Source organism: Bos taurus, chromosome 16 (genome assembly GCF_002263795.3).
Source record: "Bos taurus isolate L1 Dominette 01449 registration number 42190680 breed Hereford chromosome 16, ARS-UCD2.0, whole genome shotgun sequence".
Classification (NCBI taxonomy): domain Eukaryota; kingdom Metazoa; phylum Chordata; class Mammalia; order Artiodactyla; family Bovidae; genus Bos; species Bos taurus.
Genome location: NC_037343.1, coordinates 18,817,338 through 18,842,710, shown reverse-complemented (window position 1 = coordinate 18,842,710; position 25,373 = coordinate 18,817,338). Strand labels below are relative to the sequence as shown.

Here is a 25,373-nt window from a genome sequence, read left to right as displayed (position 1 = left end):
ATGCTGGAGAAGATGTGGAAAAAAGGGAACTCTCCTACATTTGTTGGTGGGAATATAAATTGGTATATCATACAGAGAACAGTATGAAGATTCCTTGAAAAGCTAAATGCAGTACTACCATAGCATTCAGGAATTCCATGTCTGGGCATGTATCTGAAGAAAACCATACTTTGAAAACATGTATGCACTTCAGTGTTCATTTGCAGCAGATGTGGTACATATATAGAATGGAGTATTACTCGGGCATTTAAAAAAAAAATGAAATAAGGCCAGTAGCAGCAACACAGACGTACCTAGAGATAATCATACTAACTGAAGTAAAACAAAGACAAATATCATATATCACATATATATAATTTTTAAAAAAAGATACAAACTCATTACAAAACAGAAACAGACTCACAGACTTTGAAAACAAACTCATGGTTACCAAAGGGGAAATGCAGGGTGCAGAGATAAATTAGGAGTTTAACATATACACACTGCTACATATAAAATAGATAATTAACAAGGATCTACTGTAAAGCACAGGGAAATCTACTCAATATTCTGCAAAGACCTACATGTGAAAAGAATCTAAAAAAGAACGGATATATGTATATTTATGATTGAATCACTTTGCTATACACCTAAATCTAACACAACATTGTAAATCAACTGTATACTCCAGTTTAAAACTTATAAAAGTCCTGCCTCGATGGCTTCCCAGGTGGCTCAGATGGTAACGTGTCTGCCTGCAACGTGGGAGACCTCGGTGATCCCTGGGATGGGAAGATCCCTTGGAGAAGGGAATGGCTACCCACTCCAGGATTCTTGCCTGGAAAATTCCATGGACTGAGGAGTCCATTAGGCTACAGTCCATGGGGTCGCAAACAGTTGGACACGACTGAGCGACTTCACTTTCACTTTCTTTCCTATCTCGATAGGAGCCTTATAGCAACTAAAATCCACACTGGAAGAGTAATATTTGCCTCCAAGTTGACGTCTGTCCTTTCTATCTGAACTATGAAACTCCTCACCAAGTGTGGTAGGCAGAATAATGGCTCCCCAAACACGTCCTCGTCGAAATTCCTGAAAACGGTAAAAGTGTTATCTTACATGGCAAAGGGGCTTTGCAGATGTGATTAAGTTAAAGAGATGGACGGACTACCCAGGTGCCTAGAATGTAATACCAAGGTCCTCATAAGCAGAGGTAGACGAGTGGGGGACAAGGAAGAGATCTGAAGATGCTGCGCTGCTGGTTTTGAAATGTAAAAAAGGAAACGCGATTAAAGGCCTCAGATGGCCTTTAGAAGTTGGGAAGGACAAAGAAACTTGCTGGAGCCTCCAGAAGGAACACAGACCTGCCAATATCTTGACTTTAGCTCAGCAAGATCCAATTTGGAGTTTTCTGAACTCCAGAACCGAGTGATGAAAAACTGTATTGTTTTTTCATACTAAATGTATGGTAATTTGTTATAGCAGCAGGAAGAAACTAATACACCAAGGCACCTACATTATTTTCATTTTATACTTCTCCTGAGCCAAAACTTCGTTGTTCAGTTAATTTGCTAGTTGCTTCCACAGCACTCAACTCCCTTAGGAGGAGAAACCACAAAGTGAGGAGGGGTAGCTCTCAGACTGAGCCCAGCCCACTGCCTGTCCCACTGAATCAAAGAATTACTAATGTTGTCAAAACTAACACTACTCACTTATACCAGAGACCAGGAACATGGTGTTTATTCTGATGCATTCTCAGGAATCTACTATGTGCCCAGGACATGAGAAGCACTGGGATGGAGAGAGTTGAGAATTCTGTCATTTCTTTCCCCAGGATGACCTAGGGAATTTCTCCAACTTGGTTTCTTCATTAGTAAAATAGGGATGATGAGATTCATGCCACGGGTTGTTGTGATAATTAAATGAGAACATGTATACAAGAGACTTCAGGGTTATATGCCTGGCATAAAATAACAGCTGAATAAGTTCCTAACTGGAAAGTCCAATTCATTTCTCAATATTCAGAAGCTATTTTTATGGAACTGGATGTTTTCCCAATATTTTCTAATCAGGAGCCTCTAGAGTTGAGTCATCTTATTTTGAAGAGCTCTCCCTTCTTCCCACATCTCCCCATTCCTTTTCCAACTCCCAAATACATAATTTCTGCTCAGTGCTGAAATGTTTTGCCAAACCAGACTCAGTCAGATTTCCCTTTGCCTATTTTTCTTCAAGAGATGGACTCCAGACAGAAAAAGGATTCTAGAGGTTGGTAAGGAGACTCTGCAATTAAAAACATAAATGTGGTTTGGGGAGGGTACCACAGGAAGGCAGAAATACAAGCACACAATGATTCTTTCCTAAAGGTCCAGGTGGAGGAGCTACATGTGTTAGGCAACATGTGTTGCCTAAGTTCTTTTTTTTTTTTTTAACACTATGTATCAGCACAAAATCCCTCATTGCTTGTTTTCTACTGGACTTTTCTCAATATAACTTTCACTGTTTTCTTTCCAACACCTCACTACCAGGCTAATTAGAAAGGAAGCTGATTCTACCTCTCAAAGGTTAAATTATGAAGCCAAACACATACGCAAGTTTTTCTCTTTAACACATAAGAATATTTCATCTTATTTCTCTTCCATCTAACACAACACACAAAAATCCTCCAATCTCCTATTTCAAATTCTCACCAGCTACTGAAAGGAATGATTAAGAAGATCCACACACAAATAGGCCTATGGAACAGGTTTAAGAGCCCAGAAATAAGTCCAAGCATATATAGTCAACTAATGTTTGATAAGGTAGCCAAGAATACTAAATGAAGAAAAGGGAAAAAAAAAAGAAAAGGGAGCTTCTTCAATAAATGGTACCTGGAAAATTGGATATTTAAACAGAAAAGAATTAAATTTGACCCTTACTGGCTTCCCTAGTGGCTCAGATAGTATAGAATCTGCAATGTAAGTGATGCAGGTTCAATCCACAGGTCAGGAAGTTCCCCTGGAGAAGGGAATGGTAAACCACTCCAGTATTCTTGCCTAGGAAATCCCATGGACAGAGAAGCCTGGCAGGCTACAGTTCATGGGGTCGCAACAAGTCGGACACAACTAAGTGACTAACACTTTCACTTTCACTTTATACTACTCATAAAAATAAACTCAAAATTGATTGAAGACCTAAAACCATGAGGCTCCTAGAAGAAAACATAGGGAAAAAGCTCCTTGACATGAGTCGTGGTAATGATTGTTTTCAAAATCACACATAAAGCACATAAAATCAGAAATAAACAAATGGGACCACATCGCACTAAAAAGCAACTGCACAGAAAAAGAAAACTATCAAAGTGAAAAAAGCAACCAATGGAACAGGAAAAAATATTTGCAAACCATATATCTGATAAGGTGTCAATATGCAAATACATAAAGAACTCAAACAACTCAACAGCAAAAAACCAAATAATCCAACTAAAAAATGGGCCAAAGACTTGAACAGACATTTTCCCAAAGAAGATATACAAACAGCCAATGTACAAGAAAAGATCCTCTGCATCAACTGTCAATAGGGAAATGCAAATTAAAACCACAGTAAGGTATCACTTCATACCTGTTGCAATGGCCATCATGAAAAGACAAGAGATGGATACATGTATGTATGGCTGAATCTCTTTGCTGTTCATGTGAAACTATCACAACATTGTCAATTAGCTATATTTCAAAACAAAATAAAAATTCTGAAAAAACGACAATAAATGCTGGTGTGGATGTAGAGAAAAGGGAAACTGTCACTGTTAGAGGGACTGTAAATTGGTATAGCCACTATGGAAAACAATATGGTGTTTGCTCAAAAAAATTAAGTACAAATCTACCCTATGATAATGCAATTTCAATTCTGGGAATATATTCAAAGAAAACAGAAACACTAGCCTGAAACGTTCTGCACTCCCATGCTCACAGCAGCATCAATAGCCAAGTGTTCAACAATAGCGGGGGGAAAAGTTTGAAATTAGATGCAAGTACACCCTTATGGCAGAAAGTGAAGAGGAACTAAAAAGCCTCTGGATAAAAGTCTTTCACTCTCCTCTTTCAGGAGAGTGAAAAAGTTGGCTTAAAGCTCAACATTCAGAAAACTAAGATCATGGCATCTGGTCCCATCACTTCATGGGAAATACATGGGGAAACAGTGGAAACAGTGTCAGACTTTATTTTGGGGGGCTCCAAAATCACTGCAGATGGTGACTGCAGCCATGAAATTAAAAGATGCTTATTCCTTGGAAGAAAAGTTATGACCAACCTAGATAGCACATTGAAAAGCAGAGACATTACTTTGCCAACAAAGGTCCGTCTAGTCAAGGCTATGGTTTTTCCAGTGGTCATGTATGGATGTGAGAGTTGGACTATGAAGAAAGCTGAGCACCAAAGAATTGATGCTTTTGAACTGTGGTGTTGGAGAAGACCCTTGAGAGTCCCTTGGACTGCAAGGAGATCCAACCAGTCCATTCTAAAGGAGATCAGCCCTGGGATTTCTTTGGAGAGAATGATGCTGAAGCTGAAACTCCAGTACTTTGCCACCTCATGCGAAGAGTCGACTCATTGGAAAAGACTCTGATGCTGGGAGGGATTGGGGGCAGGAGGAGAAGGGGACGACAGAGGATGAGACGGCTGGATAGCATCACCAACTTGATGGACGTGAGTTTGAGTGAACTCTGGGAGTTGGTGATGGACAGGGAGGCCTGGCATGCTGCGATTCATGGGGTCGCAAAGAGTTGGACACGACTGAGTGACTGAACTGAACTGATACAAAAATAAAAATAAAGCAAGATGAAGGTTTTCAAATTCAATGAGAAAGGATGGTTTATGTAATAAGCAGAACATAATTAGCCACTCATGTGGAAGAAAACAGATTCCTAAATCTAATCTCTTATACAAAAAGTAAATTTTACATGCATTAAAATCTAAAGTGGAGGGCTTCCCTGGTGGCTTCGTGGTAAAGAACCCCTGGCCAAAGCAGGAGAAATAGATTTGATCCCTGATTTGGGAAGATCTCACATACTATGGAGCAATTAAGCCCCTGTGCCACAACTAGTAAGCCCATGGGCTGCAACCACTGAAGCTTGCTCACCCTAGAGCCTGGGTTCTGAAACAAGAGACGCCACTGGCACAGAGAAGTCAGTGTGCCACAATCAGGGAGCAGCCTGCACTCACCACAGTTAGAGAAAAGCAAGGACAGGAATGAAGACCCAGCACAGCCCAGATAAATAAACAAATACAATTATATTTTTAAAAATCTAAAGAAGAATATAAATTCCAAAAGGGTAATAATCTACAAATACTCTTTCAATAATTCAAGTAACGTGGTAAACTGAGCAAGAAAAAAAATATAAAAGTGAAGCATGACAATGCAGACAAAATGCCCAAAGAACTATGGACAGAGGTTTGTAATGCTGTATAGGAGGCAAGGACCAAAGCCATCCCAAAGAGAAAGAAAAGCAAGAAGGCAAAGCGGTTGTCTGAGGAGGCTTACAAATACTAAGGAAAGAAAAGAAGGGAAAGGCAAGGGAGAAACATAAAGATATACCCAACTGAATGCAGAGTTACAGACAATAGCGAGAAGAGAGAAGGCCTTCTTGACTGAGCAATGAAAAGAAATAGAGGGAAACAATAGAAGGGGAAAGACTAGAGATCTCTTCAAGAAAACTGGAGGTATCCAGAGAACATTTCATACAAGGATGGGCGTGATAAAGGACAGAAACAGTAAGGACCTAAGAGAAGCAGAAGAAATTAAGAAGAGGTGGCAATACATAGAACTACACAAAACAGTCTTAATGACTTGGACAATCACGATGGTGTGGTAACTCACCCAGCAGCAGACATCCTGGAACATGAAGTCAAGTGGCTCTTAGGAAGAATTACCACAAAGCACCAAGTGCAGGCGACAGAATTCCAGCTCAGCTATTTAAAAGCCTAAGAGATGATGCTGTTAAAGTGCTGCACTTAATGTCAGTGTATTTGGAAAACTCTGCATAAGCACAGGACTAGCAAAGGTCAGTTTTCATTCCAGTCCCATAGAAGGGAAATGTCAAATAATGTTGAAAACTACCATACAATTGCACTCACTCCATATGCTAGCATTTTGAGCTCATTATGCTCAAAATCCTTCAAGCTAGTCTGCAGCAGTACAAGAATTCAGAAATTTCAGATGTACAAGCTGGATTTAGAGAAGGCAGAGGAACCAGAAATCAAATTGCCAATATTTGTTGGATCAGAGAGAAAACTAGCAAACTCCAGAAAAATACCTACTGCTTCACTGACTACTTGGAAGCCTCTGACTGTGTGGATCACAAAAAACCGGAAAATTCTTAAAGAGTTGGGAATATTAGACAACCTTACCTTTCCCCTGAGAAACCTGTGTATGGGTCAAGAAGCAACAGTTAGAACTGGACATGGAACAACGGACTGGTTCCAAACTGGGAAAGGAGTGCATCAAGGCCATATAATGTCATACTGTGTATTTAACTTCTATGCAGAGCACATCGTGTGAAATACCAGACTGGAATCAAGATTGCCAGGAGAAATACCAACAACCTCTGCAGATATGCAGATGATCCCACTTCAGTGGCAGAAAGTGAAGAGTAACTAAAGAGCATCTTGATGAAGGTGAAAGAGGACAGTGAAAAAGCTTAAAACTCAACATTCAAAAAACTAACATCATGGCATCTGGTCCCATCACTTCATGTCAAATAGAAGGGGGAAAAGTGAAAATATGGGCAGATTCTCTTCTTCCGGGTTCCGAAATGACTGAGAACTGTGACTGCAACCATGAAATTAAAAGATGTTTGCTCCTTGGAAGGAAAGCGATGACAAACCTAGACAGCATATTAAAAAGCAGAGACATCACTCTGCCGACAAAGGTCCATTTAATCCAAGGTATGGTTTTTGCAGTAGTCATGTTCAGATGTGAGAGTTGGACTGTAAAGAAAGCTGAGCACCAAAGAATTGATGCTTTTGAACTGTGGTGTTGGAGAAGACTATTTAGAGTCCCTTGGATTATAAGGAGATCAAACCAGGCAATCCTAAAGGAAATCAGTCCTAAATATTCATTGGAAGGACTGATGCTAAAGCTCCAATACTTTGGTCACCTGATGTGAAGAACTGACTCTTTGGAAAAGACCCTGATGCTGGGAAAGACTGAAGGAAGGAGAAGGGGATGACAGAATATGAGATGGTTGGATGGTATCACCAACTCATGAGTTTGAGCAAGCTCTGGGAGCTGGCGATGGACAGGGAAGCCTGGCATGTTGCAGTCCATGGGGTTGCAAAGAGTAGTACATGGCTTAGTGACTGAACACCACCACTGTTCTCCCGTCATCAACATTTCTCACTTCATACAGTAATTCCGAACTAAGAATCCTACCTCTCAGCCAAATAAAAAGAGAAATCCCTAGTATATACTCTTCCTTGTTCCTGCTGGTTTCTGAGAATGCAAGAATTAGATAAAACAAAACTACCTTGCACATTAGATACTAAACTACATCACTTCTGTCCACAATGGTCCTGCTTAACTACCTCACTCCCAAGTGTACAGTACTCATGACCAATGTAGAGTCTTATTCTCCTCTAAAAGTACAATATTTAATCATTACAGACAAAAAAACACAGGGGTCACATTAACAAGCCTGCCTCATTTAACACAACAGTTAAACGACTTGGAAGCTGGACACACTAAGCAAGAAGGTGTAACTTCAAGATATCTCACTTATTTCACAGTTTATACTGTATGGGCAATATTTAAATACACTGAGGCTATCAGTATTTATGAAATTAGTTGTAAAAATAAAAGTAAACTGAATTTAATCAGGAGGCAAAATCAAAAGGAAAAAAAATCTGATGACTAAAATTAAATAGCTCTTAAATCTACAAGTGTAAAATCACAGCTATTAAAAAATACCCCCCAAAGTAAAAAGCAAACCATTACTAATTATATAATACCTGTAACACACAGCAAAATGGGCATACGCAGCTACGATCCAGTTATGATGGCCAGCTACTATTAGCACCTTTCGTGGATCCACAGGAAACCCTGTTGACATTAGAAAAAGAAATGTTTTTTGTGTTCTAAAAAAGGGGTTTGCAAACTATGGCCAAGAGGCCAATTCCAGTCCTCTGCCTGTTGTGAGAAAGAAAGCTTTGTTGGAACACAGCCAAGCACATCTGTCCACACATCAAAGCTGCTTGTGCGCTACAAAGAGAAAGGAGCAGTTCCAACGGAGACCTTCAGGCTCATGAAACCCACTATGTCCACCATCTGGCCCAGAAAAAGTTTGTCAACCTCTATTCTAAAGGTTTACAGCACACAGAAAATCACAAGCTTTTTAAATAAAAATATTAGGTGAGACTTTTCAAGATATAAATGGGAGACCTAGATTAAAAAGAGATACAGCAAAAGCTACAACTTTAAAAATAATTAGTCAATATCTAGAGCTAAAAATGTACATACTTTGCTTTTTTTATTTATGTAAGCTATGCTTACCTAGCCTAACAGTTTCTTCTCCAGTTCCAGAAAGAACAGGCTGAGTACCATTTCCTCGAGCTTCACCTTCTGTAAAATTTAGTCCATTTCTAGAGTCAGCTGAGGATCTAGTAGTGTTGTTTATTTTACGACTAGGAATACCTATGAAAGCAAAGAATATAAATTGTTTTAAGTTCACCTACAAAAATTTGAAAATTTCATATGTTCTTATGCCTAAAAAACAAAAAAACTAAACATTATAGCTGAAATTTATCTTATAGTGATTTACCGCAAATAAGTACCATAACAAATAAGATGAAATTTTTAAAAAAGATTTCTGATATTTTCCATGTTATATATTTAATAAGTAAGACTAAGATTTATCATATGTATAATACCGAATCAATCACCACTAATTCATTCATTCTGTCACCAACTCTTTACCATTTACGGAACAGTTACTATGAGATAGGTACTATTCTATTAAGTTTACATTTTAACTTTAAACTTTATTAAGTTTAAATTTTTAAACTTTATTTACTAATTTAAATTTTATTCAGCTTTAGAGCTGAATTGCCCTATACTTCTAAGCATCCCTTATTTGGCAGAGGAGCCTTTTTGAAATCATTTTGAAATGAACTCTTGTTTAAAACCCTGCTACAACACAGGCACAGATCTAACTGTACTAACTGAAGAGGGGCAGAAATGGCATGCACCTCACCCTCCTCTCCCCTATACACTGACAAATCTCTGCAAAGCTCCTAGGGTTCCACAAGGGAGATGGACAACCAGTTCTCAAACACAGGAATCAGCCAATCTGACCAAAGCCAAGTCCGGTCCGATGGTTGTTTATGTAAGTGAAGTTGTATTAGATGCCATCACACCCACCCAATTCTGCAGTGTTTACAGTGGAGTTCAGTTAACTGCCACAGAGATCTTCTAGCGCACAAGCCTAACTGGCCCTCTACAGAAAAAGTTTGGCAAACTCCTACCCTACCTTATAGTCTGACTTAACTTCTGTTAAATTAAAGTTCTCATCTTTTCTAGTAGATTTACAAATGAGATAATCAAGAAACAGATTTTCCTGTTCACACATTTGTACTTAACGTAATGATAAAAAAACTTGAACAACTCAATGAAAAAGCAGAAGTACCTGGTGGAGGCAAGTAACCATGGAAAAGGACACTGCCGCAAGATGAACGCTCCAGCTCTTCACATAAGAGAAGCCTTCTTACTAAAAACATTTCAAAGCAAACTTGTCAAGAGTACATGCAAACAGAAAAATAGTACTCCATTTATTTTCTCTAGTTAAAGAGGATAAGGAAAGAAAAGGGAAAATGTTTAAGTTAAATCAGCTGACAATATCTTTTTTCTATGAAAATCCACAAAAAGCAAGCACTGACTAGTCCATCAAAAATTAGGGCCTGATATAAAACACACTTCATTTGGGCCAGTTGAGTGCTCAAAGGGTCGAATCATAAATAAAAAATAGTAAAGATACATACCTAGTGGAGTGATTCCATAAAATTCAGCTTCATGTCGGAGAACATTAATACTCACTCCCCTACAAAGAAACAAATTAGTGATGTAAATCTTCTAACACTGGCAGCCTGGATGACCATCTGAAGCAGGAAAAGTACTAGGCTCTTAAACATGAACAAAATCATGGCTTTTAAAACTTACTTCTTCCCTAAGATCCTCAATCATTTGAAGAAGTATAAACAATAAAACTGCACACAACCATGAACTTTTTCTTATGAAAAAACCACTCATATATAGATGAACTGGATGACTAAATTAGAGATGAGGGCTTTAGAGGGTTAATACAAGTAATATCAGTAAGTATCTAAGAGGCAAACAAGAGCAGAAATCATTTATATGGTATTAATTGCTTCTGACTGTGATTTCTATACATATTCTAACCTCCCCAATTAATCTACAAGCCCCCTGCAAGCATGATCCAGCTCTGATCCATGTCTGTAAACGTCACGCAGTGCCTACCACAGTGCTTGTATGTAACAATCGGCATGACTCCTCTCATCAAAAACCAAAAATTAAAGCAAAACAGAAGGTAGGGGGAAAAAAAGATCAGCCTTAAGAAGGGCTATGTTATCCAGATAGAGATGTTACAATAAAGTAATAAGAAAATAAGAAGTAAAAAAAAAAGGAAACTTAAAGAGTTTAAAAGCATTCATTTTAGGTTTCGGTTATAATTGTCTGTATTTTAAAAACACTGCCTGGGCAGAAAGGAGAGGGGGCATCACTAAGGATTCCGTGAAAATTAAAATGATAATAAAGGAATACTGTGAACAACTCTGTGCCTGCAAATTTGAGAACCCAAATGAAATGGACAATTCCTTGAAATACATGATCTACTAAAACTCACACCAAAAAGAAACTACCTCAGTCTATATGTATTAAAAAAAAAACAAACAGATCAATAATAACCTCCAAAACAGAAAACACTAGGCCCAGGATTCACTGGTGAATGCTACCAAATACTTAAGGAAGAAATTACACCAATTATCCACAATCTCAGAGAAAGAAGCAGAGAGAAACCTAATTTATTTTATAGGGCAAGGCACACATTACTTTAACACCAAAACCAGAAAAATGCATTACAAGAAAATTATAGACCAATATCGCTCATGAACATAGACACAGTAATTCTCAACAAAATATCAGCAAACCAAATCCAACAATGTCTAAAAAGAAATATATACCACAACCAAGCAGGATTTATCTCAGGTAAGAAAGCTGGTTCAATATTCTGAAGTCAATTAATGCAATCTTTCACATCAACAGACTCACATGACCACATCAACAGGTGCAAAGAAAGCATCTGACAAAATCCAACATCTATTCATAATAAAAACTCTCAGTAAACCAAGAACTGAGGGGAATTTTTTCAACTTGATAAGACTTTAAAAAAATATCCTATATCAAGCATCATACTTAATGTGAGAACTTGAACATCTGGTTACAAGAAAAAGATTCCGTCACCACTCTTTTCAACTTCATACTGAAATCCTCATTAACACAATAAAACAAGTAAAGAAAAGGCATACAGATTGGGAAGAAAGATATAAAACTGATGATCACAGATGATATGACTGTCAAAATAGAAAATCCAAAGGAATAAACCCAAAACTTTTGGAGTTAATAAGCAAGTAAATCAAGGTTGTACCATATAATGTTAATGTACCAAAGTCTATTGCTTTTCAATATACCAACAGTGAACAAGAGAAACTTGAAGTTAGAAACAACACTATTTACACTAATACTCCCCTAAAAAGTAGTCAAGTATAAATCTAACTACACACACAGACACACAATCTATATATACAAAAAATACAAGAAAGAAAACTACAAAATGCTGATGGCTGAAAATCAAAGAATGAGAAAAATGGAGAGATATTTCTAGTTCATGGACAGGAAGATGCAGTACTGTTAAGACATCAGTTCTTCCCTACTTGATTTGATTCAATGAATTCCAATCAAAATGTAGCAAGTTATTTTATCAATATCAACAAGTTGATTCTAAAGTTTACATGAAAAAGCCCAAGAGCCAAAACAGCCAATATAATACTGAAGAACAAAGTTGGAGCACTGCCATTTCCCAACACCAAAATTGTAAACCTAGAAAAAACAAGATAGTGTGGTACTGGTAAGAAACAAACAAATCATGGAGTAGAACAGAAAGCCCAGAAATAAATCCCATACATACAGTCAACCGATCTATAACAAAGAAGCAAATAGTGCTGAAACAACTAGACATCAGCATGCCAAAAAAAAAAGATAACATTTAGGAGAAAACCTAAATGACACTGGGTATGGTCATACTTGTTTAGATACAACCCAAAGACACAATCCATGAGAGGAATAAGAATAAGCTAGATTTCATTAAAATTAAAACATTCTGCTCTACAGAAGACAATGTCAAGAAAATGAAAAGGCACCAAATGAGACAAAATATTTGCAAATGACAGATTGGATGAGGGAGTGTCGTCCCAAGTATACAGAGAACTCTTAAAATTCAACAATAAAGAAACTAATCCAATCAAAACATGGGCCAAAGACCTCAACCAAAGCCATACAGGCAGCAAACATATGAAATAAGATGCTCCACATCATATGTCATTAAGCAAATGTTAATTAAGACAAGTCACTACCACACATCAATTACTATGGCGAAAACCCAAAATGCTGTCAAGGATGTGAAGCAATAGCAACCCTAATTCACTGCCGGTGGAAAAGGAAAATGACAGTCACTGTCAAAAACAGTCTGCAGGTTTCTTATAAAACTTACCATATGATCCAGCAACTGTACTCCTTGACATTTACCCCAAGGAGCTGAAAACTTAATGTCCATGCAAAAACCTCCACATGGATATTTATAGAGGCTTTATTCATAACAGCTAAGACTTGGAAGCAACTAAAATGTTCTCTTCAGTAAGTGAATGGAAAAACAAATCGGCATCCAGGTAATGAAATATTATCAGCACTAAAAAGAAGTAACATGAAAGACATTTAATTGCATATTACTAAGTGAATGAAGCCAATCAGAAAAGGCTCCATATTATGTGAATCCAACTATGACATTTAGGAAAAAGTCAAATTATGCACATTTTTGAAAGATCAGTGGCTTGAGGAGACAGCAACAGGCAGAGAAGAAAAATTTTTAGGGCAGTGTAAGTACTGTGTATGGTATTATCAAGAGTTCCACATGTCATTATATGTTTGTGCTAACTCCTAAAATGTACAACACCAAGAGTGAACTGAAGATAAACTACGAACTTTGGGTGCTTATGACGTCAATGCAGGATAACAGGGGGCACATGGGAAACCTCTGTACCTTCCTCTCAATTTTGCTGTAAACATAAAACTGCTCTTAAAAAAAAAATTTGATAGGCCTAATAGACACATGTGATGGAAATATTAAATTGTTTTTGAGAAAGTGGTTATTACTAGTTTAACATAAGAAAAGTTAAAACTTTCTTATTCTATTTCAAAACTACCTCCGTTTACAGTACAAGAGCTCAGGACACAAATAACAGTTTTGGAGAGGACAAATAAATAGGATAATAATACAGAGTGATAAAGGCAATGGAAGAATTTTATATAAAAAATGGAAGTAGAATATAGTGTTCTTTTATCAATTCCTTCCCACCTTCTTTTAGAAGATACTACTCATAGAATTTAAGTTTGCTAGATTTCCATTAACTGACATAAAGAAGCGAGTGGTAAGAAAAGCAATGAATACAGATATTTAAACTACTGCTGTCTTTTATGGGTAATTTAGTTGTAAATGAGTCACAAGGACACTGACTAAGAAGTAAACTTAGATTTTCATCAAATGCTAAAAATAATTTTACCCCAGAAGTAAACAGTTAATAATAAACTTCCCACCTACCACCCCAGGCCAAAAAATAGATAAACAAAAAGCCCTACCAAACTCTTTTTTTCATTTAATAAATATTCATTAAGCAGTTTACTATACATAATTTTTCCTTTTTTTTTTTTAACAATACTCTGAACACAACAAGGAACAAACCAAACAAAAAAAATCTTTGCTTTCAAGAAGCTCATATTCTAGTGAATATGTCAAAAATTATGTAATATTATACAGAAGTGGCTTAAACAAATATTTAGAATTCTAAAACCTGTATCTAAAAAAGTATTAATAGGTCCTAGTAAAAGTTCATTAGGCATATATAAAATAAAACAACAATAAAATACAAATTAGATTGTAGCTTCCTACTAGGAATCCAGACTATGGCAAAGTTCAGAAATAGTTTAAATTGTTATTTACTTGTGTCAAGTAAAACTGTATGGTTATGTATCATACAAAATAATGTATGGCTATATATCAAGCATAGTACTTGATCCTGCAGGTATACAGGAAACAACGCAAGCCCTTTTAGAATCTCATGTAAGAAAGACTACTGGAGTTTCGGCAGTACAGGAAGCTCTGAACACCTGTCTGTATCAGGTGACACAGCAGAATCATCAGCAAGATCAAGATCAAGCCAAGAGCAGAAAGGGTTGAAAATGTTCAATCAAGAGAAACTAAGCAGGGGCTAGATGAACAGGAGTTCAAAATCCTTCACAATTAATCCAGCAGCTGATTAAATAAGAGTTTTAAGCAAAGTAATAACTAACTAGATTTTGAACTGTGGTGTTGGAGAAGCCTCTTGAGAGTCCTTTGGACTGCAAGGAGATTGAACCAGTGAATCATAAAGGAAATCAGTCCTGAATATTCATTGGAAGGACTGATGCTGAAGCTCCAATACTTTGCCCACCTGATGCGAAAAAGAACTGACTCATTAGAAAAGACCCTGATGCTGGGAAAAATTGAAGGCAAGTAGAGAAGGGAGTGACAGAGGATGAGACGGCTGGATGGCATCACTGACTCGATGGACATGAGTTTGAGCAAGCTCTGGGTGTTGGTGGATGAACAGGAAAGCCTGGCATGTTGCAGTTCATGGGGTTGCAAAGAGTTGAACATGACTGAGCGACTGAACTGACTGAATAACTAGATTAGATTTATATTTTCAGGATATAATTTTGGCTACAGTGTGAAAAATGAATTGAAGGGATAAGACTGAAGGCAGGGAAACTGGCTAGGAAGCTTTGAGAGTAATCCATTAAGAGATGATTGTGGCCTGTACCTATGAGAGAAATTCTGAGGGAACTTTAAGCAAAAATAATCTTGAGGCAGGGAAAAAAACTTTCCTTCATAAACTAAGACCAAAACCATGCCTACCAACAAAAATTTACTTTAAAAAGATACATTTTTTGGGACTTGCCTGGTGGTCCAGTGAACAGACTCCCCACTTCCAGTGCAGGGAGCCAGGGTTCAATCCCTGCTGCTAAGTCACTTCAGTCGTGTCCGACTCTGTGCGACCCCATAGACGGCAGCCCACCAGGCTCCCCCGTCCCTGGGATTCTCCAGGCAAGAACACTGGAGTGGGTTGCCATTTCCTTCTCCAATGCATGAAAGTGAAAAGTGAAAGCGAAGTCGCTCAGTTGTGTCCGACCCTCAGCGACCCCATGGACTGCAGCCTTCCAGGCTCCTCCGTCCATGGTATTTTCCAGGCAAGAGTACTGGAATGGGGTGCCATTGCCTTCTCCATCAATCCCTGGTAGGGGAACTAAGATCCTGCAAGCTGTGAGGCACCGCCAAAAGTACATATGTAAAGAAATAAAAGCTTAAAAAAAAAAAGATACATTTCTTACCTTAAGTCTAGTTCTTTTGTCCGAAGAAAATTTAAAATGGGTGCAAATGCTGCTGGATCTCTATCAATAAATATCTGTAAATAAAAGAATTACAAATTATATTTTCAAATTATAAACTTTTAACTTTAACATCTGTAACACTAACTTAGAGAACACTTACTGAATTACATAAAAACTCCATTTCCTTGATTATACTCTTAAATATTAATGCTTCTAAAACGGAAATGCAGTTATAACCACTACTGTATACTGTATAAATGTACAGTAGAAATGGTGTCTTTTCTCTCCCTGAAAAGCTATCATTAGATTGATATTTTAATATGCAGGGGAAAAAATGGTATCAAATTAGTCCATTTTCTCATTTCTAATTTTTTTTAATTTCTATTTATTTATTTTTGGCAGTACTGGGTCTTCATTGCTATGCACAGGTTTTCTCTAGCTGAAATGAGCGGTGCCTACTCTCTGGCTGAGATGTGCAGGCTTCTCACTAGTATATGCTTCTCTGGAGCATGGGCTCCAGGGTACTTGGGCTTCAGTAATTTCGGTGCATGGGCTTAGTCGCTCCGTGACATGTGGAATCTTCCCAGACCAGGGATCCAACCATGTCTCCTGTATTGGTGGGTGGATTCTTAATCACTGGACCACCAGGGAAGCCCTTATTTCTATTTAACTAACATCTTTAGGCAAAGGGACGGACGCTAAAAGGAAAATTTTTATCTGAAATATTCTAGAATTTAACACTTTGAAAATAATATGCATAAATAATACTTTTTATATCATCTGATCCCTAATTATTGGTGATAGTGATTATAATCTGTGACTTAAACGAATCATTAAAACAACTGTGTACTTTTATAATATATATGGGGCAATCAAGAAAAGTTAAAACTGAGTAACATTTTCACACTGTTTTTCAGTTGTACAGTTTTGCTTTTCTTGACTGTCCCGTGTGTATTATAAAAGTACACTTTCACATACCACTATCTGTTTTCTCAAGGACTGAGGGTGGGGTGAAAGAAAAAGTGACAAGAACAAAATTTTTTTTAAATAACAAATACAGTACCACAGAATAAGGTCACAGAGTTGGACATGGCTGAAGCAACTGAGCACCCACCCACCATGAAATACTTATGGGGAAAATGTTTAGAAAATAGGAAATGTATAATTGATAACTCTTTACAGGAATGTATGCCAATTCTATTTTGAACCAATTACAAAAGTTCTAACTATAAAACTGAATACCTTTTAAGATTTATATAAGTCAATCAGACAGCAGAATGAAGCAAAAAATATACCTCCTTATACTATGATCAATTATTATATACAGTGTTCTATACAGTGAATGAGGTTCTTTTGGCTTCATAAATTCTTGCTTTTTATTAGAATCAACCTGAAGTTAAAGAAACACCATAGATTTGTGGGTCTTATTACTGATGTCCTTTCTATAATCTCACATGGACATATTTGCTCATGCTACTTTATTTGATCTGGAAATCTTACCACAGCAAAGAAACACCTGCGGTCATTTTGCTGCCTCCAAACTGAAAGTCTTATTTGCTTTTCACAATTACTTGACCTGCTATTGTGCATATTAAAACTGCCTTTTAAATATAGATATACTTTTTTGTGTGCTGAAACTTAGTAATTCTTTACTTCCGTCACTTCACCACAGCTGCACAAGTTCATAAGGTTATTCTCCAAAACAAAAAATTGTAGGGCTTCACAAATTTGCAACATTTTACCACTCTAATATCAAAATGTTTTTGTGTTTACACCTATCTATTCACTGTAGGAATGGCAACCCACTCCAGGGTTCTTGCCTGGAGAATCCCAGGGATGGGGGAGCCTGGTGGGCTGCCGTCTATGGGTTCGCACAGAGTCGGACATGACTGAAGCGACTTAGCAGCAGCAGCAGCAGCGTTCACTGTTAAAGTTTCAACTACTGATTAAAAGAAATGTTTCCTCTCGACAATGTAAGCTCAGATCCTACAATTTCTAATGATTATTTAAAATAGTATATGCAGTACTCTCTGTTTTGAGTTCTCATTTATAATTACAGAAATAATTCATGACAAGAAATAAAAACCTAAGAACATATACTTTCATTTAGTAGTTATTAAAAGAGTAGTTCCCCTATCTTCTAAGAGTATAAGGACCAAACATTACAGCATTATTTGATCTAATTTAGAAATATACATCAACATTGTTATACTCACAGCACCAGTTTCATCTCGAAGTGTTGAAATTCTTCCACTCAGCAAACTAAAAATCATTAAGACAGGATTAGTTTTTAAAATCTGAGTATGAATAAAATGCCCTAATTCTTTCAAAGGTCAAAGACCAGTAAAAATGAATCATTGTATCCCCAAAGTAAATAACAACTTAAATATTCAAAGAGTTAAAATTTTATCTAATAAAAATATTAATGCAAGAGAATTTTTTATTGTTTTAATAAATAACTCTTTTTTAAAAGTACTAAAGAATTATATGAAATACCTGGAAAAAAAAGAATCTGGAATCCACATAAGTGTTTGTCTTGAGGTACTAAATCTGCAATTAAAAAGTATCTGGTATTACAAGGGAGGACAAGATTTGAAATGTCAATGTTAGTTAACTTGCTTTAAACCGCTGGCTAATGACTTACAAGTTGTTGCACAGCTATAGCTGCATCAATTATATTCATTAACATCTAACATTGTAAAATTCTGCTTTCATTTCAGAGTTAAGATTATTCCAAGAACTCTCAACAAAATCAAATAATTCGCTTACATATAAAACTTCCTAAAACACTACTTTCTAACATGCCCATCACACTAAGTCTAAATTTCTCAACATAACATATGAAATTATCTTCAGGTCACCATTTCACCTCTCCAACACAAACTACTGGCCTCTAATAAGATAGCACTTAACATCCCCAAACAATCCATGCTTACACCATTTTAGAACATTTCAGAATCTTCATCGCAGCTCTATCAACCTCATGTTCAATTATCCGAGTTCTACCCATCTTTCTTGATACCACGAAGGTTTTACCTTCTCCTTAATTGGCTTTTCCAAATAGTCTATCCTATACTAGTTTTTTGAGCTCATATTAATTCCACTACACATAGTACATTTAACACTTTGGAGAAGGAAATGGCAACCCACTCCGGTACTCTTGCCTGGAGAATCCCAGGGACGGCAGAGCCTGGTGGGCTGCCATCTATGGGTCGCACCGAGTCGGACAGGACTGAAGGGACACAGCAGCAGCAGCAGTTACAGTCTTGGGCTATTCACAACCATTGAATTCATTCATTCAAAAAATCACTCAGTAAACACTGTTTTGAGGTTAACTCCATTTGATCAAGCCTACTTATTACCACCAATGGGGGATGGCATGCTTTATCAAAGCCTACTGTAACAGACCGAGGCAAAACAATAAACTGACATAAACTAACACAGCAAAGAATCTGATACAGGGTTCAACTGATGTCTGAATATTTTCATTTTAAGACTCATCACACTGCACTACGTATTCCTGACTCATTGCCCCATCATCATGTGTCCTCTCACAGAAGAGAGCCTTACAGACCTTTATTTTTTCTCCACATTCATTTTCCAGCATCATAACTGTTTTAAAGCGTGCCCATTAGTCAGACTGAGAAAGCAGCCAGTTTTACCCAAGAAAACATGGCGAATTTTCCCAAGCATATTTCTTAGCACAATCTTTAAGAAAAAATGAAAAGTAGATTACAACCAAGTAGAGGAATCTGACTTGGTCAAATAGAAGCAAACCCAGTAAACAGTAAACTGAAAGATCCAAGGATCCACTGCAAAAAATGAATCACTGTTATTTTGGAAGCCAACAAATTCTTTTCCAAATAAGAATGGTTCCTAACTTGTGACCTTTCATGTTCACTGCTTATTCAGCAAATTGTCTGCCAAATAACTCAAATTTTGTTACTTAGAAAATTACACTGGTCTGCTTAAGGTCATATTAGCAATTTAAATTAAAATCAGTAATTCAGGTAGGGATGAAAGTGAAAGTGTTTAATCGCTCAGTCCTGTCTGACTCTGCGACCCCAGGGACTGTAGCCCGCCAGGATCCTCTGTCCATGGGATTTTCCAGGCAAGAATACTAGAGTGGATTGCCATTTCCTTCTCCAGGGGATCTTCCCAACCCAGGGATTGAACCTGGGTTTCTTGCATTGCAGGCAGGCTTTACCATCTGAGCCACCAGGGAAGCCTCGTATTAACAATTTAAATTAAAATCAACAATTCAGCTGAGTTTAGCAATCTGGAATTTTTAGGCAAAGGGATTGGACTCTCACCCCACCAATTTATTCCCCCACCCCCAAACTTTAAAAGACAGGAGGGGAAAAAACCCCTCCTGCTTTATAAAACTGTTTCCAAATATGATTTCATGAAAACATTTAAATTACACACGACAAGCATAACTTTCTGAAATACATATGAAAAGCCTTTTCTGTTTTTATTTCATACCCACAGTATGCCAAGAAAAAGGTCATGTGCAATCTGGTCCTTATCCACATTTATACTTTATGCTACTAACTCCCTACTAAATTTACTTGGAAGCAATCGAGTTAAAATTATTCTGAAAAGTTACTATTGATAGCTAATGCCACTAAACGCTTGTATTTCCCACTTAATGCTTCAAATTCCTTCAGAAGGCTGGTACTATTTAATGTCATTAAGTATTTTAGGAAACGAAACACTAAAAAGTAATTTGCCCAAGGTTGCTGCGCTCGACTTCCACTGACTGGTCCCAGACTTCTCTCATGAGGCCTCAAATTATACTCAATCAAAGCAGAAGTAATCACAAATTGAGCCAAACTGTCTGTCTTTCACCTCATTAGGCTTTTTTTTGGGTAAGTAATAATATTAATTCTAAATGAAACCTCATCTTCTTTCTGAACCATCCATGAAGTGTTAAATAAATCATAAAAATCAGTCATTTCTATAAATTCTTTGAATAAATCCATTTTCCAGTCCTCTCTTGGGGGGAGGGGGGAGATACTCCCTACTCTGCTCAAAAGAAACGCCCCTTTTGAGTGCTCCTTTTGAGTTTCACGCTATCACTGCACAGCTGACATCAATTCTATGCCACAGGTGGTTCTCCTGGGGGCAATTCTTCAACTTCAAAGACAATCACAGGAGGATTTTCTTTTTCTTTTACAATGCCTTAAGTGACTATTAACCTGTGTTTTACTCAAGATAATTTCTAGATCCCTTCTACCTCTAAAATGCTGCAAGTGTCTATGATCCAAAGTAACTCAAAATTATCTGCAGAGAACTTGGGACTGGATGTTCTATTTTCTATATACCATGTCATCACTTATTTTATAAATTTATCCTAGCAAGTCTCAAGTTTGGGCCTTTTAAACTTTCTCATTCCTATGTAACAACTCTTGTTTGCCTTCTAAACTGTCCAGTCTGATAATTATCTTATTTTGTATTTTTTAAATCACGTTGAAAAATTTAAAACCTGATAAAATCAAATTTCATACGTAATGAAAAATAAAATGTTGAGCTCCAAGGTAACTGTCTTATACAATTTAAAATTTTAAACTCAATTCTACAATCTTTAGCAAGAGTTCATTCATTTTTAAGCCATTTACTTTCAAACACAGTGAACAACACTTTTAGAATCAAATTAGATTGTCTATAGCATTCAAAAAGTATATGAACAATCAACAGAAATTAGAAACTAGGGATGACTATAATGCTACTCTCGAAGGCCAGCCCTTGCAGGGTATTTCATTTTTGCATCCGTAAGTTCCAGAAAAATATCTACTTCTGCTATATTGACTATGCCAAAGCCTTTGACTGTGTGGACCACAACAAACTCTGGCAAATTCTTCAAGAGATGGGAAAACCAGACCACCTGACCTGCCTCTTGAGAAATCTGTATGCAGGTCAGGAAGAAACAGTTAGAACTGGACATGGAAAAACAGATTGGTTTCAAATGGAGAAAGGAGTACGTCAAGGCTGTATATTGTCACACTGCTTATTTAACTCATATGCGGAGTACATCACGAGAAACGCTGGGCTGGAGGAAGCACAAGCTGGAATCAAGACTGTCGGAAGAAATATCAATAACCTCAGATATGCAGATGACACCACCCTTATGGCAGAAAGCAAAGAAGAACTAAAGAGCCTCTTGATGAAAGTGGAAGAGGAGAGTGAAAAAGTTGGCTTAAAACTCAACATGCAGAAAACAAAGATCATGGCATCTGGTCCCATCACTTCATGGCAAATAGATGGGGAAACAGTGTCAGACTTTATTTTGGGGGGCTCCAAAATCACTGCAGATGGTGACTGCAGCCATGAAATTAAAAGACGCTTACTCCTTGGAAGGAAAGTTATGACCAACCTAGACAGCATATTAAAAAACAGAGACATTACTTTGCCAACAAAGGGCCATCTAGTCAAAGCTATGGTTTTTCCAGTGGTCATGTATGGATGTGAGAGTTGGACTATAAACAAAGCTGAGCACAGAAGAATTGATGCTTTTGAACTGTGGTGTTGGAGAAGACTCTTGAGAGTCCCTTGGACTCCAAGGAGATCCAACCAGTCAATTCTAAAGGAAACCAGTCCTGAATATTCATTGCAAGGACTGATGCTGAAGCTGAAACTCCAATCCTTTGGCCACGTGATGAGAACTGACTCATTTGAAAAGACCCTGATGCTGGGAAAGACTGAAGGCGGGAGAAGGGGACGACAGAGTAAGAGTATGAGTAAGAGATGTCTGGACGGCATCATCACTCAATGGACATGAGTTTACTCAAACTCCGGGAGTTGGGGATGGACAGGGAGGCCTGGCATGCTGCAATCCATGGGGTTGCAAAGAGTCAGACACGACTGAGCTGACCTGAAGTTATCAAACCTGCAAAACTTTCATTTAATTTTAGGAAACCATCCGTGTCTTACATTAGGAAACACCAATCTTCTACTCCATGAAACCGAAATCTATGTAGCAGCAATAAAGCTGTAAATTCTTAAACTAACAGTTTTGCATGGGGGTTGGGGAGGGGGGGCAGAGTGAGCAGAGTAACAGTGAGGAATTACTGTTTCCTGTGTTAAATTCTCCAGCGCACTTTGAAAACTTTTAAAACACTGCACATTGTTATCACAAAGGTTCATAGTGCTGCCGCTCTGCATTTTTAAAAACACTGGTTAAAAACTCCCAAGCGTTGAAAACCTTGTATCTTCTCCAGCACAGCAAAATACACTGAATTCACGGCGCTTCATGGCTTATCTCTGAACTAGCCTAAAACGGTAACCACCCCTTCCTTCAAACAGAGCTGCCAAACTCGCATTTCCGAAAGGAGTGACTCATAAACCATACCAAATCCAAAAGCATACTATTTTTTTTTACCCCAACAAGCTTATTAAAAGACACAGTAAGGGAACGGAAGACCAAAGAGATGAGCGGAGAGCTTTCGCTCTGTTTACTAGGAGGGCGCCATACGGTGCCACTACCAAGGCTTCCCAGAACCAACTCTTCAAAACTGCAGCTTCCAGACACACTGCGCTACAAGTACAACAGACCCTTCAGAGCCATGAACCAAGAAACTCTGGAAATAAATAAGAGCGCACCGCAAATCTACAATGCTCCCTCCACCAAAATTATTGGCGATTAAAAACAGCCCTCAACGAGGCGTTCTCGCCCAAGCAAACCGATGTTACCTTGTTGACCAAACAGAAAGGAAGGCAGGTTCACCTGCAACAGCCAGACCACAAGGCCGGGCTTCGACAAAATAAACTCAAAAGTACACGTCAGGTTAGGTAAAGGAAGGTTACAGAAGGTTCCCCGGCCAGATCTCCTAAAAAGGGGGGGAGGATCGTGGCCGCTGTCCTAGGAAGGCTGCAGCGCGGCCAAGGGCCCGGCTCTCAGAGACTCAAGGCCGCCTGCCGCCCCCACACCCGCCGGGAGGGCCCTGTGCTTCCCACCCCGCTCGCCTGCGATGCCGGCCCGGGAAGACCCCTGCCGGCCGCATCCCGGTCCCGAGCCCCTTCTCCCCGGCTCACCTGGTCCCCCCCACGTTCAGCTGCACGATCTCGCCGCTGCCGGCCGCCGCCGCGGCGAAGCTGCCGCAGTGCCCTCCAGCCATGTCCGGCGGCTCCGACGGCACTCGCCGCCCTCCCTCCCAGGCCGGGGCCGCCGAGCCCGCGGCGGGAGCCCGAGGCGGCGGCGGGGGCTGCAGGGCCAGCAGGGCGGCGGCGGCCGGGGGGCCGGCGGCGCGCGGAGCCTCCCCCACCTTCTCGCCGGCCGGGCGGGGCTCCCCGGCGTCCGCCTCGTCCCCTCGGCTCCCGCAGAGCGGGAGGGAGGCCGGGCCTCCGCCTCTCGCGGCCTCCAGGCCGCCGGGCCGGGGGGCCTGCCGTCAGTGCGCCACGGGCCCCGTCGCCACCGCCGCGGCCACGGCGTCCGCGCGAGGAGGGATCGCCGCGCGGGACAAAATACGGCGGCGCCGGGCCCTTCGCCCGCCGAGGCCCGCGAAGCTCAAGGAGGGGAGAGGAGCGGCGGGGTGGGGCTCCCCAGCCCCGCGGCCGGCGCGCCTGGAGGGCGGGAGGAAGGTGCTCCGGGCCCAGCACCGCCCCCGGGATCGTGTTTCTTTCCTCCTCCCGGTTACAATCGCCTCTGCCTTTTAGGTTTCAGATTTCCCAGCCCTGGGACTCAAGATTTCTCACGTTGAGGGCAAGTCTGGGCAAACTGTCCTAAACATCTTTACAGTCTCCTTTTGTAACCAGGAAGGGTTAATGTTGACCCCTCATTGGATCTGCTTCTGTGACTTTAACTCTTACTTTGCCTCTTTTGTTATTATGGGTTTACAGAATGGCCTGCCCAGGGAATCCCTCACCCCCAACCCTCCCCCGCCCCACCTCCCCCGCCCCACCTCCCCCCACTTCTCCCCTCCCTCCTCCCTTCCCCTCCCCCACACACCTTCCACCCGACCCTTGGGCTAGGGTGACTTTGGCTCCACTGAGAGATAACCACACACACACACACACACACACACACACACTCCCCACCTGACCCCTGGGCTAGAGTGACTTTGTTTCGCTCCACAGAGAGATAACCACACACACACACACACACACACGACCTGACCCTTGGGCTAGGGTGACTGGCTGCACTGAGAGAGAAACACACACACACACACACACACACTCCCCACCTGACCCCTGGGCTAGGGTGACTTTGTTTGGCTCCACTGAGAGAGAACCACACACACACACACACACACACACACACACACCCCCCACCTGACTTTGGCTCCGCTGAGAGATAACCTGACCCTGCCTACCTGTGAAGGACTGTGACATTCTTGAGTTATTTGTGTGGGAAATGGCGCCTGCTTCCTGTAGGACTGAGACATTCACGTTTGGGGGGCCACAATCCCAGATAGCTGTGGCATCTTTGTTTATTGATATGGCAGGAGATAGTTTCACACCACCGGTGAGCTGACTGTAAAGAAATGAAGCTAACACATCCACCCTGCCTGAGGCTTGCCCTTCTAGGAGATAGTTGCGACAATTAAATAGCCTTTTTACTTTGTTCTCTCACCTCCCCGAACCTCTGAGCCATAAAAGAACCTGGCATCCAGGCCCCAACGGGATGGTTATTTCCAGACGCTACTCTTCCGTCTTTT

General features: G+C 39.6%; 1 protein-coding gene across 4 annotated transcripts in view; it reads right to left on the bottom strand.

Annotated features, from left to right (window-relative positions):
• Positions 1–23,916, bottom strand: part of KCTD3 (potassium channel tetramerization domain containing 3) — a 72,138-nt gene extending 48,222 nt beyond the window's left edge. For 2 of the 4 annotated variants that reach the window (XM_010813093.4, XM_024976099.2), the window contains exons 1-4: positions 9,984–10,040; positions 9,632–9,782; positions 8,500–8,640; positions 7,959–8,049 (exon numbers count right to left, since the gene is read on the bottom strand). In XM_010813093.4, coding sequence (XP_010811395.1) covers positions 7,959–8,049; positions 8,500–8,640; positions 9,632–9,722 — 323 coding nt within the window. In that variant the 5' untranslated portion in view covers positions 9,723–9,782; positions 9,984–10,040. Of the gene's footprint in view, positions 1–7,958; positions 8,050–8,499; positions 8,641–9,631; positions 9,783–9,983; positions 10,043–15,717; positions 15,792–17,933; positions 17,980–18,213; positions 18,268–23,751 lie in introns of those variants that run through there. The other 2 variants (XM_005216782.5, NM_001191424.2) reach the window with 2 other exon arrangements.
• Between the last annotated feature and the right edge of the window lie 1,457 nt (positions 23,917–25,373).